This window comes from Accipiter gentilis, chromosome 3 (genome assembly GCF_929443795.1).
Source record: "Accipiter gentilis chromosome 3, bAccGen1.1, whole genome shotgun sequence".
NCBI classification, from domain to species: domain Eukaryota; kingdom Metazoa; phylum Chordata; class Aves; order Accipitriformes; family Accipitridae; genus Astur; species Astur gentilis.
This window is the reverse complement of record NC_064882.1, coordinates 47254627-47274670: the sequence shown is the minus strand read 5'-3', so window position 1 is coordinate 47274670 and position 20044 is coordinate 47254627. Positions and strand designations below refer to the sequence as shown.

The window sequence follows — 20044 nt, the reverse complement described above, 5'->3', positions numbered from 1 at the left end:
CTGCACCAGAGGAGCCGGCCAGCACCCCGACCACCCAGCAGCACCCCGTCAGCCCCAGCATCCCCCCACCAGGCACGCTGCCTCCCCAGACAGGCACCCGGGTGGGATGGGACGGCTTCACCCCAGGACTGGCTTTAAACCCCCCCTGCTTTGAGGTGTCCCCAACTCCCTGCCCTCACAGACGAGGTCTGAAAACACTGGAAGGGGGACCCTGGCTGATTCATATATTTATTTTCCCGGGTGCCATATGAAAAGCAACCCCGGGTGTTTCCATATGAGGCGGCTAGGTGCTTCCAACACTGATGCTCTCCACGCGGGAAAGGAGGCAGGAAAGCTTCTTAGCAGCAGTTTTATTGTGTTAATAAGTTTGGCGTCTATAAGCAACATATGTAAGCGGCTGATACGCTGTCTTGATGCCATTTAACGGTATGTTGCGGAGGTGAAGGGGAGCCAAGTCTGCCGATCTCCCCTAATATAACTCCACACAGTCCCCATGGGGTTTTGGGGGGACTCTCCCAGCACATCTGAGCAGGATGGCACCTCTCCCCGTGGTTTCTTTGCCCCTGCAACGGTATAATCTTGCAGGGGATCTCGCTTGCTTAGCTGCTGAAGCAAAGCCGGCACGAGCTCCGGGGGGACGCTGACGTGGGGGTCACGCTCCGGTGCCGTCCAAGGGAGCACCCAAACCCTCCCCGGGGCTGGATGCGTAATTTCCTGTGTCAAAATTTCCTGAGCTCTCCTAGAAAGACATTTTTGCCGACCCTGCCATGCACGAAAAAGCATTTCTAAGGGACATCCTACAGCCCTGGAGAGAGGTACACGGTGGGCCGTTAGCTGGGAGACCAATCTTCACCCCCAAAACCAGTGCAGAGGGCTGGCTGAACCCAAACACCGTGGCTGAGCTCTTCTTCGTGCTGTCAGTGGTATAAACCCTCAAAACCATTCCCAGGCATCGCAGTGCTAAAGCGCGGAGCTCCTGATCGCAGCATCCTGAGGAGGTTTAAAGGCTGGGATGGGGAATGAGGGAGAGATCCGCTCCTGGCTGGGGCACAGCGATGCCACGCACCCGCCGCTGCTGCCACCCCAGGGACCACGGTGACAAACCAGCGGCAGTGGTTTAGGTTTTGCTCCCAGTGGCTGGGGGGGGCTGGGTTGCACCCCGGGGACCACCGGGACCCCCACAGCTCTGCCCCCCGATGCCGTACCCGCTGTCACCCCAGCAGGTCCCCAAGGAGGACCGTGTCCCGTACCCGCATGGCAGGCGATGCCACCCGCGGTGCCATGTGCGCTGCTGGTGCCCGCGGCATCGGCGCCGCGCTGACAAGTCGTGTCACAAGCAGGCGATGCAGATGCTGCCCAAAAACCCGCGTGTTTCAGTGCTGCTGCCCTCCGTGGGCCCCCGCATGGGTGAACCGGCTCATCGCCACACTCAACCCGTGGGCAAAACAGGAGACGTGGGGTCCCCAAGGTCAGGCACAAGGTCAGGGGAAAGGTCCCCAAGCACCCAGCCTCTGCACAGCACTTTCAACTAATGAGTCGCAACCCCTTTCCCCAAAAACGTGGTCCTGTGGGACCACCTTGCTGAGCAGAAATGACCGGAGCAACCTCTGTCCCAGGTGCGGGTGCAGCCTCCGCACCAGGACGACCATCGCCACCAACGGCCGAGGGTGCCGCAGCTTTTTGAAAGGCTTTATCAAGGCTACAGGCACCTGCACGATCATCTCGAGATGTTTCAAGGGACGGAGACGATCCTTTCAGGAGCTGGGGGTTTCGATGTCTACAAGGAGCTGGGTGCAAAATCCTGTTTGCTTTGCAAGAGCAAAATTCCCATTCATGACACCTGGCTGCAACCACACCAAACGGTCTTCAAGATCTTCCACCTCTGAGTATGTCTGAAGCCCACCAGGACCCATCACACCAGAGCCCACGTCCATGCAGGGTTTCTGTACCGACGTCCCAGTCAGGCCATGCCGGAGAGGTGAGGGTGGATGCAGCCCCCATGGAAAAGCCAGCGTGACCATTGCGTAGGTGGGTGAAGACCCAGCAGCATCTTTCCTTGCTGGATTCGCCTCTTCCAGCCCATAGCTATGTGACCTGGGCAGCTTCCCCTTCCCGGGCTCGGCGGTGGGATCCTTTCTCAATATCAGCCTGACTCCATAGGCTAAAGCTATCTCCTGTCCATCCATGTCAATGTACACACCTACTACCATCCCCATGCCATCTCCATCCATCCATCCATCCATCCATCCATCCATCCATCCACTGTCAATGGACCAGTTGACAAAACCACCTTAAAAAAGGGAGACTGAAGGAGTTGAGGTGAATAACCCGCTGAAGCCCACCGGGTTGTGTCGGGTCAGTTTATTCCCATCCAGCATATCCCTGAACCAAATAAAAATAATAATAAAAAGAAAAGCTGAAGAAGCAGCCTGGGTCAGACAGACTCCAGACCTCCTTAGCCCCCCAACCCAAAATACATCCCCATTCCTCCCTTCTTCACTTCAGGACCGCACTTGGAGGCTGACGAGAAGAAATCGGGGCAGGGTGAGGAGCTGTGCCCATGGGAAGAGCAGGTGGGAGAGGTTAGGAGGAAACGATCCAGCACTTTGAAGTCTGGTCAACTTTTAACATCCCAGCAAGCTGCGCCCGTGGCCACGCTCCGAGGCCCGGGGCCTGATTTTCCACATTCTGCCCTTTGATGCTGGAGGCCGATGTGTTATAGATTAACGAGACCGGGGAGGGGGGGACGGGGATGACGGACTGCACCTGCCGGCAGCGTGCCGGATCCGGCCCCGGCAAAACCTGCCTGCTAGGGCTGCTGCGGAGGGAGGAAGGGGTACCGGCAGGGATCTGAGTCCAGGCAGGCGAGCGGTGGCCAGGGCTGGGGGATACGGATGGATGGGGACGGATGGGGACGGATGGGGACGGATGGGGACGGAGCCGCTGCCCGCCTGCCCATCGCCAGGCACCCCCGGAGCTGCCCCTCTACCCCCAACCCCAAGGCCAGTTTTTGGTGCCTGTCCTGTCTCCCTCTCCCCCTCCATCGCTCCTCTTTCGTTTGTTCCTTGGGAAAAGCCTCACTGTTGTATTTTAACAAGCAGCAGACCCCCAACCCCCCCAATTTCCCCCACCGGCACCCCCTAATCCCGGTGCGGCACCCCCCCTGCCCAGCCCTGCCTGCCCACCGCCGCTGCCGGCCGCGTCCCTCCGCTGCGCTGGCACGCTCTGCCGCTCTTTCGTTAAAAAAGAAAATGTCTTTCTCCTCCACCCAGAGCTCCTCCTGGCCAGAAATCCAGCGGGAAGGCAGGCTGCTCCCGGATCACCTCCTCCCCGGGATGCAGGGGCTAAAGTTTTCCGCTTAATAAGCTGGGGACAGCGGGGGCCGGAGCAAGGCACCCACCTGGGGCGGGTCTGTGTTTTATTCCAGTGGGGGATAAAGATCCTGCCTGAATTATCCTGGAGGTGGGAGCAGGCCTGGGAGCAGCAGGGGGAAAAGGAAATGTAAAGGTAAATTTGGGGCTCTCGCCTGGTTTTCAGCGTAGCAGCTTCCCGGCTCCCTTCGGAGCAGCCAGGGAGCCTTGCCTGGACAGCGAGCCGGGACTGAAAACCACCTGGGGCGAATAGGGAAAAAAAAAAAAAAAATCAATTTAAAGGTTTATAATTTTCCAGGACAGCGATTTATCCCCCAAACCAAAGCAGCTCCCCCCAAAAAAGGTTCCTGCGGAGACGGGGCACGGAGGGGAAATGCTGCCGGCGGGGATACCCGCGGTGAGCAGCCAGCGCTCGGCCGGCTTTTTCTTTTTCCCCCGCAGAAGATGCTGAATGCCGGCGAGATCCACGCCGAACGAAATCCCGGCCCCGTGCAGCTCCCAAGGGGTGGCTGCGGGAAGGCAGGGGTGGAGGGTCTGCACCCCCACCTCGCCGACCCCCAGTCCGGCCCAGGGTGGGTAAAGAAAAGAGTGAGAAAAAAAAAATATATTCAATTGAATTATCTATTAAATTGATTTAAATTAAATTCCACGAATGGTCCGGAGCTGGGCACAACTCCCGTGTCTGAACCGAGCGCTGTCCCCGCATCCCCCTTCCCTTCCCTTCCCTTCTTCCCTTCCCTTTCCTTCTTCCCTTCCCTTCCCTTCCCTTCCCTTCCCTTCCCTTCCCTTCCCTTCCCTTCCCTTCCCCTTTCTCCTTCCCCTTGCCCTTCCCTTCCCCTTCCCCTTCTCCTTCCCCTTCTCCTTCCCTTTCCCCTTCCCCTTCTCCTTCCCTTTCCCCTTCCCCTTCTCCTTCCCTTTCCCCTTCCCCTTCCCTTCCCCTTCCCTTTCCCCTTCCCCTTCCCCTTCCCCTTCCCCATCCCTCCGCAGGTGCGCCCCGCTCCGTGCCGGCTGCCCTCTCTGCCAGCCCCGCTTCTTTATTTCCAGTTTTTAATATAAACACATATTTTAAATCTAGATTATTTTCTCTCTCTCTCTCCCAGAAATATAAAAATAAAAATCCCTTTGGCGACGTGCTCACTCCATTTTTAGGCTTTAATTTCTGTGGGGTTTCATGGTTGGGTTTTTTTTGTTGTTTGTTTTTTTTTTCTTTCTCTCCCCCCCCCCCCTTCCCGCAGCCTCTTGCGGGAGTGTGTCCGCGGAAAACCCGCGGGCGCGCAGCAGCGCTCTCCTCTCCGCGGGGAAGGGGGGGGGGGGGGGGGGAAGGCTCCGCGGAGTATTTCAATCCAGCCAAGTGGAAAATAGACTTTCAACCCCCTTTGTGCGGGAGGGGAGGGCTGGCCCCCGCCTCCGCGGGCCAACAAAAACTCCGAGCAGAGTCAAACTGCGGAGTGAACTCGGGACTGGCCCGCGGAGGGGCTGCGCACCCCGCGCATCCCCCCCCCAACATCCGCGCCGGCGTAAAACCAGCCAAATCCGCGAGTTAGTGGGTTGTTTGGTGGTTGGGTTGTTTTATTATTATTATTATTATTATTATTTTTATTTATTTTTTTTTTTATTCCCAGCGCAGGATCGGACCCGTGGGAAGAGCGGGCTTTTGTCCGGGGGGGGGGGGGGGGGGGGGGAAGGTTCTGTCTTTGGAGGGGGGGGGTTACGCGGAGGGGAGCGGAGCTTGCGCGGAGGCGGGGAGCCGCGGAGGGCTTCACCCCCCCCCCCCCCCGCCCCCCCACCCGGCCGGCAGCATCCCGAGCCGCGGAGTTACAAACGGCCGCGGCTCAGAGATAGACATTGCTTTATTATCGGCTTTTTTTTAAATCTAAAAAGCGAAAAAAAGGACCAAAACAAAAAAAAAAAAAAAAAAAAAAGAGGGAAAAGATAAAAAAAAAAAAAAAAAAGGAGGATTTTTTCAAGAGAATTATTTTTCTTTAATTTTTTTTTTTTTAAAGAAGAAGAAAAAAAAAACCCACCAAACCCACCCCGCAGCCCCTCTACCACAACTTCGCGACGCGCCTGCGGGAGCTGCTCCAGTCCAGTTTTTCGGGCGCTCCCTCCCTCCCCCTGCCTCCCCCCCCCATCACCCCCCCTTTACCCCCTCCCACCCCCTTTCCCCCCCCCCCCCCCCGACCCCCGGCCCCGACCCGAGCAGGTGAAGCCGCCCCCTCCTCCCAGCCCCGCCAGGTACCGGCCGTATTTGTACCGGCTGCCCGGGGCTTTGCGGGTTGCGTGGGCGCCCGCGGGTGGGCGACGGGGCGTGTGTGCGTGTCGGGGGGGGGGGGGTTGTTTCTCGCACAGACACACACACAGAAGGAAAGAAGCGCACACCCGGGAGGAACAACCCCGCTCCGGGCCCCCCCCCCCCCCCCCAAACCCCCCCCCCTCCCTCCCCTTTCCCTCCCCAACCCCTCCCCGCCCTTTTCCCGGCTCCAAACCATGTTCCAGCCGTCTGCGAAGCGCTGCTTCACCATCGAGTCCCTGGTGGGCAAGGACACCCACCTCAGCCCCGAGGACCCCCCGCGTCCCGCCGCCCTCGGTTACCCCGGACCCGCCGACGCCGCCGCCGCCGCCGCCGCCGCCGCTTTCCCCCCCGGTTTCCAGGGAGCAGCAGCCGCCGGTCGAGCCCTTTACGGCAGCACCGAGCTGGTTTTTCCCGAGGCCGTGGGGCACCCGGGGTTACCCGTCGGGCCCCATCAGTTAGGGGGATCGGGGCTGCCCCCCCCCCCATTCTTTTTTCGGGCCGCAGCACCGCGACCCGCTCAACTTCTATCCCTGGGTGCTGCGGAACCGCTTCTTCGGGCATCGCTTCCAAGGTGAGAGGGGGGCATCGCCCACCCGCGGCTACCGGGACACGGGGGACACGGGGGGGGGGGGGGGGTCGGGGGGGGGGGGTCCTTAAGCGGAGGGGCCGAGGGGGTCCCGGGGGCAAAAAAACCTGTTGCTGCGGCCGGTGTGCTCCGGGGGGGGTTTGCATCCCCCCCCCCCCCCGGTGTTTGAACACCGGTGGCGGAGTGAGTTTGCACCCCCCGGTGCTCAGCGCCCCCGTACCCCCGGTGTCGGAGTGTGCCTTTTTGCGCCCCCCGGTGCGCTCCCGCAGCCCCGGAGCCGGCGTGCGGCGGCCCCGGTGCCGGTGCCGGTACCGGTACCGGTGGGCGGGCGGGGACCGGGGCAGCCCCTCGGCGGCTCCGCCTCGGCCGGAGCGGGGGTCCCGGCCGGGTATCGCGGGGTTCCCGGGGACGGGACCGGCGCTGCCGCCTCCCTGCGCGGCCCCGCGAACGGCGGAGCCGGGAGTTTGGGTTTCTCCTTCTCGGGAACGACGGGGAAGATTGCGGTGGATCTCGGCTGGCCGGCGAGATTTTGGTCGATCTTACAGCTTGTCTCTCTCTCTCTCTCCTTGTTCTTTCCCTCCTTCTTTCCTTCCTTCCTTCTTTCCTTCCTTCCTTCTTTCTTTCCCTCTTTCCTTCTTTCCTTCCTTCTTTCCCTCTTTCCTTCTTTCCTTCCTTCTTTCTTTCCTTCCTTCCTTCTTTCTTTCCTTCCTTCCTTCTTTCTTTCTTTCTCTTTCTTTTCCTTCTTTCTTCTTCTCTGACTCTGTCTCACTTTCCTTTACCTTTTTTTCTTTCTCTCCTTTTCTGTCTCCCTTTCTTAGTTCCTCTTTCTATTCCGTTCTGTCTTTTCCTTTTTCCTTTCCTTTCCTTTCCTTTCCTTTCCTTTCCTTTCCTTTCCTTTCCTTTCCTTTCCTTTCCTTTCCTCTCCTCTCCTCTCCTCTCCTCTATCTCTCCTTTTTCCCTCTCCTCTCCTCTCTCTCTCCTCTCTCTCTCCTTTTCTCTCCTTTTTCCCTCTCCTCTCCTCCCCGGCCCCTCGCTGTCCCCCCGGGCCGGCCCGAAGCCCCCAGAAGTGTTCCCAACCCGGGTTATCCGCTCCCCGCGTTATCCATCCGTTCCCCACCAAACCCTCTCCGGGCTCCGCCGGCGATTGCGGCGGCTCCCGGGGGCACCGGTGGGCCCCCCCCCCCCGGCCGTCCCGGTCCCGGTCCCGGTCCCGGTCCCGGTCCCGGTCCCGGTCCCGGTCCCGGTGCCGTCCCGGGAGCGGGGCTGCCCGCCCCGGCCCCGCTCCCCCGCCGCCCCCCGGCTCCGCTGCCTGCGCCGCCCCCGGCCCTTCCACCTGCCCGGCCTCCGAGCCGTCTCCCTTTCTGGCCTTTTCTTTCTTTTTCTTTTCTTTCGTTCTTTTGTTTCTTTCTGCCTTTTCCGTCTTTCTTTCCTCCCTCCCTCCGTTCCTTCTTTCTTTTTTTCGTTCTTGCTTCCCCATTTCCCTCCTCTCTCTCTTTCCTTCTCCCTTTCACTCTTTCTTTTCCTTCTCGTCTTTCTGTCTTCCTTTTCTTTCTTTCTCACTTCTCCCTTTCTGTCTCTTCCCCCCCGTCACTTTCTCAGCCTTCCTCCTCTTGTTTATCTTCTTTTTTCTCTCTGTTTTTTCCTCTGCCTCCCTCTCTTTCCTTCCTCTTCCTCCTGCTCTCCCCATCCATCCCTTCTCCCTCTTTCCTTCTCTCTCCTTTCCCTTTCCCCTGTCCAACCCCACCACGGGACCACAGCGAAGGTGCCCAGGACCCCCCCCCCCCCCAAGACCCCCTTGTCCATCCTTCCCGTGTCACAGGACGAGCGGGTCTCCCCAAGACCCCCTTGTCCATCCTTCCCGTGTCACAGGACGAGTGGGTCTCCCCAACACCCCCCCCAACCCTGGTCCCACAGAAGGGGGAGCTGGGGGGGGGGGGGGGTGTGCCAGCGCGGGACCCTAACCGGGCTCTCTGTCCGCAGGGAGCGAGGTGTCCCAGGAAAGCCTGCTCCTCCACGGCCCCTTCGCCCGGAAACCCAAGCGCATCCGCACCGCCTTCTCGCCGTCGCAGCTCCTGCGGCTGGAACGAGCCTTCGAGAAGAACCACTACGTGGTGGGCGCCGAACGCAAGCAGCTGGCCAGCAGCCTCAGCCTCTCCGAAACCCAGGTACCCGCTCGCCCTCCCCACAAGCCGTCGGTCCCGACGTCCGTCCGTCCGTCCGTCCCCTCCGCCGGTGGGAGCGGTTCGGCATCGGGCGGCCGAGATGATGCCGAACCCGCGCGGGGCTCGGGCTGCGCTCTGCCAAATCCCGGCTGGGTTTGTCCAGGAATCCCACGTGGAAACGGTGGCCAAACCGTGCGGGTTTGCATGGGCTCGGGGGTTGGTTGGGGTTTTTTTTTGGCCACGGTGTTCAGTCGGTACGGTCATCCCCGGTGGGGCTTGAGGCTGGGACTGCGTCGTGCCACGCTCCGGAGTGGTTTTTCCGGTGTTATTTCTTACTTGCTTGGGGTGTCTTTCCCAAGAGCAATATATGGTTTTAAAAATGCAGTTAAAAAAAGAACAGCAGCGTGAGACCCTTCCCCAGAGAGCTGCAAAAACGCGCCTCAGTTGTGCGGCTTTGGTTCCGTACACAAACACCGCTGTGCCCGAAAGTCAGGATGGGTGCAAAGACGGGTGCCTGCCGAAGGGCATTTATTTCAGCTGCAACTTTGTGATTTTTAGAAAAGACATTTCACGGGCTCTTAAAAATGATGAGACCCAGGAGGGCCGTAGGGCAGCAAAGGGAATGGAAAAGTGTAGGGTGCCGGGGGAAACCAGGGGAGTCAGGGCTGAGCATCTCTGCGCCTGTCCAAGCCCGGTGTCCTAGCTAACAGCCATTCCCAAACGCTCTGGGCGAAGGTACGCTATTTCCCATAATATTCAGTAACTGAGTCGATGGAGAAAGTTTTCTCCAAATTCTGGCTAGGTAGTTTGGCCTATATTCTGAAATAATTTAATTTTTATCCTTTAATTTAATTGGAAAATAAAGCTGGAGCCGTGGGTGTTCCCGGTACCCGCCTGGCTCATCCTCGCCCAGGCTCTGCCAAGCAAAAACCTCCAAATGCAGCTCTGCAAGAGGGAAGGTACCGGGAAGAAAATGTCACAGGGACGGCGGGAAATGGCAGGTTTGGATATCGGAGAGGATGGACCGAGCCCGCAAAATCCAGAGGCTGTTTGTATCCTGATGCTGATGCTATCCCGACCCCCCCAGCCCTGCGGCTCGCAGGGCACGGCAGTAGCTGGCACCCGGGCTCGGGTCCTTTCCTTGCTGCTTCTGTCACCTCTCCGGGCTGAAAATTATATTAAAGGGAAAAAAAAAAAACCCCAAAAAACAAACAAACCCTGAAAGGTCAAAGAACAAACAGCAACTTGTCCGGGCGGAAAGGGCAGCTGCGGGGTGCCCGAGGGGGAGCTCAGCGAGTCCCTCGGATTTTGCATCATTGCCCCGAGCCTGAATGCAATAATGCAATTTATTGGGGAAAAAGCAGAGGCATCTGTCCCTAAATCCGGGTGGAGATTTAGAAATGGCAAGAGGCAATATAGATATTTTTTTTTAATTTTTTTTTTTTTTCCTTAATGCACTGCAGCTTATTTTGTAGTATGGTATTTCCATGTTTTTGGAAAGCTGCTGCAGCCGCTCGGTGCAGGGTAATTCATCACCTGCGGGCAGGGAGCGAGTGCGGGTCAGGGCGGGAGGTGTTTGGGGGGGCCTGGGGCTGGTTCCTGGGGGGGAAAAGTGTCAGGCCCGGCACGGGGGGGATGGCAGCGAGTGTTGGCAAAGCGTCCCCAAAGGCAGCAGCAGTTGGCAGGGGGACCCGCGGGGTGGCAGGGAAGACTTTTTCCCTTTCGGCTTTGTGGCTTTAGAAAAAGAATCTTTTTTTAAAAAAAAAATAGTCTTCTTTTAATGACCTGGAGGGAAATAACCCCAATGGGCAGAGGGATGTGACATGGGATGGGATTCAAATACTGGGACTGGCACGGTGGGAGAGCCAGCCTGACCGGTGGCCGTGCCAAAAGCAGGCATTATTATTATTATTATTATTATTGTTGTTGTTGTTGTTGTTGTTATTAGTATTATTATTATATATCCAGTGATGAATCCTACACGCACACAAACCTCCCGTGGAAAACCACCCCCCACCCTCGGTGACACGCATTCCCGGTGCGACACAGGTGTGTTTTCGCCCACCGCAAACACCCAGCCCCACGTCCAAACCCACGGGTGGATGTGTTTCAGTATTTCCCAGTGGATTTAGCTGCTCCGAGAAGGGGCTGCCAGTTCTGGCCGTGCCTGGCCCTATTGCCCAGCTGCTTTTCCTCCTGGAAAAGGGAGTTTTGCCCTTTGGGCTGTGCCCGCTCCGGGTCCTGCAGCCGGGGAGCAACACCTGGAGCAGCCCAGGGGGAAGGTGAAAAGGGTACGGATACCTGCCCGGCATCAGGAAATGCCTTGGGATATAGGGTGGGGAAGGGCGGAGGTGTTTAACCCCTTCTCACCCTTTCTCCTACCAAGGAGCTGTATTAGTCTGGGATAAGACAGGCCCACGCAACAACAACAACAACAACAACAAAAAAGGGAACGGGAGAAAATCCAGCAGCGGCACGGGGTCCCGAAGGAAACGCCAAGTGTTCGATAAGTGGGATGAGGCTGGAAGATGCGTAGGGATGGCTCGGGGGGATGCAGGGTGGCCTGTGCGAGAGGAGCCCTGCCTGTTGGGATGACGCGGGGGGGGACGGGACACGACTCGGTGCGTGTGAGTCGGATGGTATAACGAGCCCGATGATGGTCGTCGTGCCGCGGGGGTGCCAGGCAGCGTGGGTGCACCGGGGCTGGCGTGCCGGGGGTGGGATTCGTGTGCCGGGTAGATGGGGAGCGGGGAGGAGGAGGAGGAGGAGGAGGGGGGGGGGATACCACGCTGCTTGCTGCGGTCGTGCCGGGCTGGCCGACACGGGCGGTCACGCTGCCGTGCCCATCGCCGGTGGTGTTGGGTCGCTTCACCTCCCCGGGGACAGCGCGCTGGGCTGGGAAAGAACTTCCCTGAGTTAATTTTGCACGACGCGACTTGGCCGTCCGGGCAGAGCCTCTCCATCCCTGGCAGCACGTGGTGCTAACAACCCCGCTCGGGGGTCTCCAACCTGTCTTCCCAAAGGAAAGGCTTCACCCTGGCTCCTGCCAGGAGATTATGGAGATGCCGTAGAGCCCAGCATCCGCAGCAGCCCTGGCCGGTGGGTCGGGGCAGCCGGGCATCGAAGCCGCTCTGGCAGCAGCGGTAATAATTAACCGAGCGAATGCCTGGGAGTTAAGGGAGGAGAAAGATGCGCGTCCCAGATACAGCCGGAGAGCAGCCGCACTGCAAAGCCTGGGGCTGGCAGTGGTCTGTTCCCCCCCCCCAAGGACCGTCCCCAAAACCAAGCTCTTAAAAGTTTTGGGGTGTTTTCAGAAGAAAAGTCCCAGCTGGGACTGCAGTTGTGGGCGAGGGTGCAGCTTGGGGAGCTCTGCTGCCCTTTGAGGTGGTGGCACATTCGGGTGACAGCACGGCGCAAGCGGTGTCACCGCGTCTGGCTCCGAGCGATGACGGGGCTGGTCCCTCTCGCTCACCATCCAGACCCATCCCTGTGCTCTCAGCCCTCGGCAGGGTTTGGGTCGTCGTCCAGGGGAGCTGCACATGAAGCCACCGGCTGTTAATTGTCCCCAGTTTGGTGACAGCAACGTCACCTTTCGGCCAGAGCAGGTTCTCCGGGTGCTGTCGGCATCCCCGCAGCAGAGCGTGATTTCTCGGTGGAGGCGATGGCCCGCAGGGTGTTGCACGGGTGGGAGCGCATCGCGCGCGCAGGCGAAAGCAGTGGACGGGAGCTGTGTTACAGAGGCAGGACCGGGATGCAGGAGCCGTCTGGGGACCGTTCCCATCCCGCACCAGGAGCACGGGGACGGTGGTGATCCCGGAGAGCAGGGCCAGTCCCGGGGAACGGCCGGGCAGGGACCCCGGGAGCATCACACCGGTCGGATGCACAAACACCTGGCATGACAACGGTTAATGCGGCGAGGGTTTGGGAAGGGATAAAACCCCCTGAGCTTGGGGGTTTAAACCAATTACTCTTGGAGTCAGGATGAGGCATCGCAGGGGGCAGCTTATCCCCCAGTTGCCCACTGTGAGGTTCTCACACTTCTCTCATTGTGGCTTCTGGCCTGTTGGAGCGAGGGATACGGGATCGGAGGGGTCAGGGAGCCCATCCAGCCTGGAAACATCCCCGTTCCCGCAGCCGAAAGAGCCGGGAAGCGCAGGGGAGCTTCATCCGCAGGAGACGGCCGTACCCGGCTGGGTTTCTCCGAGCTGAACAGAGCTGGAGAGGAAAGGCTTTACGTGCAGGAGCAGCTTCACACCCACCCCTGATTTCCACAGAGCCTCACTCAAGCATCTTAATTGCTTTATGCCTTAGTTTCCCCTTCTATAATTTAGGGATAAGGCAACTTCCCTGCTCCCAGAGGGCTGAGAGCTTTAATTAAAGTTTGCAAAGTGCTTTGCAGTCATTGAATGAAAGGCGCCAGCTCCGTATTGTTCCAGAAATGCCCCAAAGCTAGGAAAGCAAATGGTTTGAGTCCAGGGCGGTGTGTGTGGGGGGGAGGTTTATAATATATACCGGTGCCATAAAGCAGCTGTTTCAATAGACTAAGCATGCCTTGAAGTCAAGGGCTCGTACTGTGCTGGCTGCGCGGCACCCGGCAAGGGTTTGGCTCACCTGGGGAATGCGGCGAGGTGTGAACGCTGGCCTTGGCCTCGCTGCGAAAGGCTCCAGAGCAGCGGGCAAGCGTTGCCTGCGATTAATTCTGAAGGAGAAGGGGGGAAAAGGGGTGATGGGGGGTGAGGTGCGGGTAAAGGCTTCAGCCTGGCCGGTGGCGAGCTGGCAGCGGCGGCCGAGCAGCGGCACCTAGTGTCTTGCGGGGCCTGGGAAACCGGGCAGCATCCTGCACCGCTGCCTGCAGCATCCCGCATCCCATCTGCAGCATTCCGCACTGCTGCCTGCAGCATCCCGCATCCCGTCTGCAGCATCCCGCACTGCTGCCTGCAGCATCCCGCATCCCGTCTGCAGCATCCCGCATCCCGTCTGTGACAACCTGCACCGCTGCCTGCAGCATCGTGCATCCCTGGATGCAGCATCCCGCCCTGCTGCCTCTGGCATCCCGCATCCCTTGCTGCAGCATCCCGCATCCCTTGCTGCAGCATCCCGCATCCCCGGCTGCACGGCATCCCGCACCACCGACCGCCTGGGTGCTTCCAGCATCCCAAACCGACCACCGTGGTCCGTGGCCCCCACCATGGGCCGTGCTCCCGGCGCTGGCATCGAGGGCGTGCGGGGTGGGAGAAGGATGCTCGGGGTCTCAGGCGGGCGAGGAGGGCGTCATCTCCAAGGATGGAGACCCTGCTGCCTCTCCTGGGACAGCGTTTGACCACCATCACAGTGGAAAAGGTTTCCTGAAACCTAAATGCGGTAAATTAATTATCAATAATTGTAATTATAATCTATCTAGAATTAGCTACTGGTTAGCCCAAGCATAGCGATGCCACCCTGGCCCTGGACGCAGGTCCGCGCTGGAGGTGTGGGGATGGCTCCACGTGTCCTCCCACGTGGCCATCGCAGACCTCGCCACTGCGCGCAGCCCAGACGCCGGGGTGATGGGCACGGGGTTGCGCTGCTCTAAGGAGGGTCCCGTGTGCCTGCTGGCCCCGTGTCTGAGGTGGGATTGAGCGTCCTTCACCCGTCTTGGGTTTTTCCAAGGCTGGGATGCGCAGCGAAGCGGAGCTGAGAGGCGGCAGCACCCCGCATCCTCCAATGTGCCACGTTTGTCCTCCCCCCATCCCACCTTGCTGCAGGCAGAGGGGAAACCGAGGCAGGGCAGGGTGGCGGTGGGAGCACTCCTGGAGGGACAGGGACTTCTTTTTTATCGGTGTCTGAGGAAAACTGAGCTTGCTGCCCGGTTGCAGCGCCGTCCCTCGCCGGGGCCGGCTGTGCCGGGACCCCCCCGCGAGCGCCCGTCTCTCCCTCTCGCCCAGGTAAAAGTCTGGTTCCAGAACAGGCGGACGAAATACAAACGGCAGAAGCTGGAGGAGGAAGGCCCCGATTCGGATCAGAAGAAGAAAGGTTCCCACCACATCAACCGATGGCGCCTCGCCACCAAGCAGTCGAGCGGAGAAGACATCGACGTCACCTCCAACGACTAAGGCAGGGACAGGCTCCTGGTGCAGCCACCATGGAGAGGAACCCGGGGGAGGAAGGGGGGACACAGGCGGCATCACCGAACAAACTCTAGGGACGTCACCCAAACCGCCGCCTTTCCTCCGGGGTGCCCGGCCTTGACCGGGGACCCACACCCCATGTCCCCGTCACCCCCCCCCCCCCCTCCAGTCACCCGGGGTATCCCTCGGAGGTGCTTTTCGGGAAGCTCCCGCCGCCGAGCCGAGGAGGAAGAGGAGGCTGCCAGGGCGCCCGCGGCCCCGGGGACGCGACCGCGCATCCTCCTCCGCGCTGGAAGCCGTCCGTCAGCCATGAGATCAAATAAAAACGTCCTACCTAGAAGCTCAGTGTACCCAACCCCTTTTTAATTTTCCTTTTTATTGTTATTTTTCGCTTTTTTTTTTTCACCTCCCTCCTTTTCTCCGTCCTTTTTTTTTTTTTTTTTTTTTTACACTGCTTTATTTTAATTTATTCTTTTATTTTTGTGCCTGTGTGCGTGCGTTCCCCGTCGTAGGTAGTCAGCAGCTGTAGTGTGTGTTACTGCGTGGTAATAAAAAAGCAAAATGCGCTGGAAACCCGTCTGGTTGCCTCGGTGGAGGGGAGGGACACACGACAAGGGGACCGTCCCCCTCTCGCATTGCCGGCCGAACGGCTGCGGGGACGGGGAGGGCTGGGTCCCACGGGAGCGATGGAGCCAGGAGAGTTGGTGGCCGCAGCGTGGTGGGCGCTGGGGAGGATGAGGATGGCCGTGAGGATGGGGGTCTCCCTCGGGGGTCCCCAGCGGAGCGGGGCCACTGCCGGGGTGGCCGCAGGTATGAGAGGTATGCGGCGGCTTCGGGGCCGGCAACTTCACACCTGCGCCGGGGATTGAATGTCGGTCGGGGAGAGGTTCCAAACAGCTCTGCTTCCCTCCCGCCTTCCCCTGGGAATATCCCCCTTCCCTTCCCCGGGGATACCCCCGAGACACGGGGCTGGCGAAGGGACCTCCTGGGACCCCCCGGCGATGAGGGACTTGGGTGGGGGGTCTCAGGGGACAAAGGTTGGGCATCCTTCCCACGTCTCGCTGGAGTTTGGGGGAAAGGACGCTTATAATAATTATATATATATATATGAAAAATATTAAAATATATATACACACAAATATAATAATTATATATAAGATATACCATATATACACACATATACACACACTTACATATACATACACACATGTATATGTGTATATATATTGTATTTTATAATGTATATTTTATATAATTATGTAATTTTAATCGTATATACACACAATATATACACATATTTCTGTATATATATTGTATTTTATAATGTATATTATATATAACTATAATTACGTATTTTATAATACATATATATAATACATGTATATTTTATGATATATAAGTGAGTATAATTATATATAATATTATATATGAACACACACACACACACAAATAATCCCTGCTGCAGGGAAAAGCCCCATCCCCGACAGCTTCTCCCTTGTAAAAATCCAGCCCGTAAGAAACTCGTCTTTTCCAACGAGACCTTTAAACCCCGACACCCGCCTCACCCTCCACGTCAAACGGGCGCACGGAGGTCAGACCACCCCGCCGAGTCTTTAAACGCTTTTATTCCAGACAGGCCCGAGTGTTACACAAAGTGTCGCGGTCGGTAACTCGATCGAGAAGGTTAAAAAGAGCCGGGGCGCGCGGCAGGGCGGCGGAGGTCCGTACGCCCGCGGAGGTCCGGCGAAGGGACCGCTGGAAGACGTGCCGGTGCCGGCGGGCGACAACAACCCCACCGCCCCCCTCCTCCTCCGCTGCGTCCCAAGGGACTTGCCATAACGCGGTTATAAGGTGCATTCAGATCGGGTGCCGGAGGGCGAGTGCGTGAGAAGGGGCAGCTGAGGATGTCGGCTGACAAAATAAGCCATAAAAAAAGGGAAAAAAACCCCAAAAGTGGACGTTTCCTAAAGCGAGCCGGGGAGATTCCCGGGGCTGGGGGTATCTACCACCACCAAGACCACTTCAAGCCTCTGCCATCTGCACACCCGACACCGGGAACGCTCTCGGAGCCAGGCCGGCTTCTTGGGTGAGCTTATTGGTACCCCAAAAACCTTCGCTCAAAGGCAGTCGGGGTCTGGCCGCAACACGCCGGCAGCCCCTGCGATCCCCCCCCTGCGCGACTGAAGGGCATCCCAGGCTCCGGATCTCCATCACAGCCCTTCCAGGGGAGCCGACCGAAGCGGTCCGGGGGGGGGTGTGACACACACCTACACGTTTTGGCTCCGTGGCATCGGTATAACCCTGAGATCGTCCGGCATCGCTTGTCCCAGGGTGGCAGGCTCCAGCATCTGCCGGCTCATCCCGCATCCCAACGATGCGCAGCGCTGGCACGGGCAGCAAACGGGGCGACCTTGCTGCCTGTCCTGCCGGGACCTGGGCATCTGTCCACAGGCAGGGATGCAGAAAAATGAGCAACGAGCAAAAATGGAAGGAGCTGAGCTGTGCCCAAGCTTAAAGGTGGGTTCAGGACACGGGTGATACAACCACGGGGTTGTCCCCCAGCCGGCTCGGGGAGCAGCCAACAGACACATCTTCCAGGAGGGACTCAAAACTTCTTGCTGGCACCTTTTGCTGCAACCTGGTCCTCATTATTTCTTAATTAACATATCCAAGAAATCAATTAACTGCGACATTTCTAATTAAATACTACAGGAGATGATCATCTCATTATTATTATCTGCTGAGGTGAACAACTTGATGTGTGTGGTGGGTTTTTCGCTCCCCATTTCTTCCACTTCCCCAATTATAGGAAATAAGAAATGCAAATGGTTGGGTTGTTCTCGCAAACCGAAGGCTCCTTTTTGTACATTAGGAAAGTCAAAGAGATTAATTAGCTATTAAGTGAATGTGCACAATGTTATCATTAGCTGTTGTGTGTAGTCTTTTCTGGCACAATTTGCTGTCCTAATAAACAGTACTAATGTGCTACCACTTTCCCAGCTCCATGCTTTTACTTTCTAACACTGTAGGAAGAGTTGAGCGTGGTATTTTGGTGCTCGCCGGCGGTCCCACCACGGATGGCAGCAACCATGCTGAGCCAGCACTGGAACCACTGCACGAGGGACCCCAACCTTGAGCTGCCCGCGAGTGAAACGGTCTTTTAAGATCCGTAAGGGTGAGTTTTGTGTCTGCCGAGCCATTCTGCTGCTTTTAAATAAAAATTCATCTCAACACCTCTGCGTTGGGATGGTGGTGGCTCAAAAGCTGAACTGCATCAGCTGGCTTCGGTCTCTCAGTGTGGGGACACCGTGGTCTCATTTTTCCCAAGATTTGGGACCATGGGGCCACCAAAATGTGATCCTTATACCTACACCTCATCCTGCTCACCACCAAGCCAGGGGACAACGAGGGGAAGGCAGCAGAGACGGGTCTGCACCATCTTCACTGTCCAGAGGAAGGGGACGCACATGGGTTTGGGAGATGCGGGGTCAAGTCCTTGGGTCTTCAACCTCATGGGTATCGCTGATGCAAGCGCTACCTCGCAACACAAGACCTGCAGATGCTTTCAGAAGAGGTTAGAAAAGGGAACTGGACCCCGTGAGGTGGTGGGTCTCCCTTCCCAGCTCCAAGCAGGAGCATCTTCCCAGTGCTTTGGGCGGGGGGGCACAACATTTTGAGTTGCATTTTAAGAAAATCTGAATGCAAACGTTGTTGCCAACCTGCCAGAGGCTGATATCGGCTCTTAGAGATAAACACCGGCAAACGCCTGACTCAGGACCCCGGAATGTATTTACTTCTCAGCACAAACTCTGCCGAGTTGACTGAGACCCATTTTCATGACACATAAAGTGAAACAAGTTTGACGGGGTTTGTACGGGAAGACGATAAATCCAGACTCATTTAGACCGTTTGATTGTCACTTGTTCGACTGTGCAGCTGCTTTCAAGCCGAGCCATAATCTCGCAGCGTGCCTCCTCTGACATCCCTCAAGCTGGTCCTCACCCCCTCAAGCAGGATCAGGCCCTTGTGATTCACAGGAGCCGCGTGGCTTAATAAGCGCTAAGTCTCTTCTCCTCCAAACCAACACAGTTCTTACTGAGCATCACTGGATTAACGTGATGAGCATCCCCTGCTAATTAACGACCTGCGCAGCCAAAACTCTGCAGGTGATGTGTGTGCAGGGAAAGCACCCATACTTGCTTCCCATCATGGAGAAAATTGGGACTTGGCTCTTTTCCCGAGGCAGAACTTGCTTAATCCGTGCTTTTCCTTGGGTGTCTCCTAAAGAAATACAGCAAGCAAAGCCCTGACTCCTTTCTTCCGCTGCAAATTCCTCACTCCATCTGCGGGCCCGGCAGGTAGCCGGAGCTCACAGCCACCAAAATCTTTGATGGGTGATCACGATGCAAAACCAAACCACTGTGTCCCTCCTTGCTCCGCCTCTCCGAAACCTCATGGTAAAGTGCAGTCTCCATCGCTTCTACCCTTCCCCGCCCGCCTCCCCCCCCAAAAAAAAAACCCCTTGGGATGAACAAGCTTTGCAGCAGAATGGTTCAGGCAGCGACAAAACCCATCGGGGAAGGGGAAATGATCCACCCAGACAGACACCGGAGCCAGGAGGCTTCTCCCTGTCAACACAAGAGGCTGTTTCTGTCTCAGCCTCGCATTTCCATTCAGGAGGAGGAAGAAGGCAAGTGTGCCTCTGTGCAAAACGATGCGGCTTGGCTCCTAACTTCTGCGGGCTCAGCAGAGCCGTCAAGTGAAGTTTTAGGCTCAGAGTAGCTTTCTCCCTGCTGCACGCACACATGGATGTGTGTGCCAGGGGGTACCTGTACCCCCAGCATCTGACAGCAGTCCTCACCTCCTCCCACACCCTGCAGCACTGGAAAGGGCCCTTTTTCAGGCACATAGCTCATCCCAAGGCTCTCCGAAGCCTTGCCGCTGCGGTTCCCATTGGCAAGTTGATTGCAAGTATCTCTGCTCCCCTCTTTCACCACTGTGGGGAGTTAATTGTTCCCAGGGCTAAATACGGGGCCTGATTCTGCGCTGTGCTGCCCGAAGGACAGATGCCCATGAAAATGTCCATAGGACAGATGCCACCTCTCTGCAGCCTCTCCAAATCCCACCCAGAGCGGACGGGGTGGCCTCGCTTCCTTCGGAGCGTACATTCATCTCATCTAGTGCATTAGAAGAACTCTACTGGGTCAAATCCAGCTGTCCCTTACCCTGGTGTAAATCCAGAATAGCTCCATGAGTATAACTGGACCCACTCTGCATTTCCACCAGCGCCAGGGACCAGGAGCTGGCCCATCAACAGCAGCTATGGAGAGCCCGGAGCCGGCCTCTCCTCCCCTGCACATTGGCGTGTAAATCCACAAAATTGATTTGTTTTGTGCAATTATTTCTGATTTACACCAGCACAGGGACAGAATCAGTCTTCCTGAGCTGGCCCAACCGTTGCATGACTCCAGTTCCTACTGGAGTCCAGACCATTTCAGGTCTGACTCCAGCGGGGAGCAAGAGCA

General features: G+C 57.6%; 1 protein-coding gene across 1 annotated transcript; it reads left to right on the top strand.

Annotated features, from left to right (window-relative positions):
- The first annotated feature begins 5858 nt into the window (after positions 1 to 5858).
- On the top strand, positions 5859 to 14504 carry EMX1 (empty spiracles homeobox 1). The gene is given in 4 exon segments (XM_049792097.1): positions 5859 to 6137; positions 6139 to 6235; positions 8231 to 8415; positions 14337 to 14504. Coding segments are annotated over 4 exon segments (729 nt in total).
- Positions 14505 to 20044: the final 5540 nt, after the last annotated feature.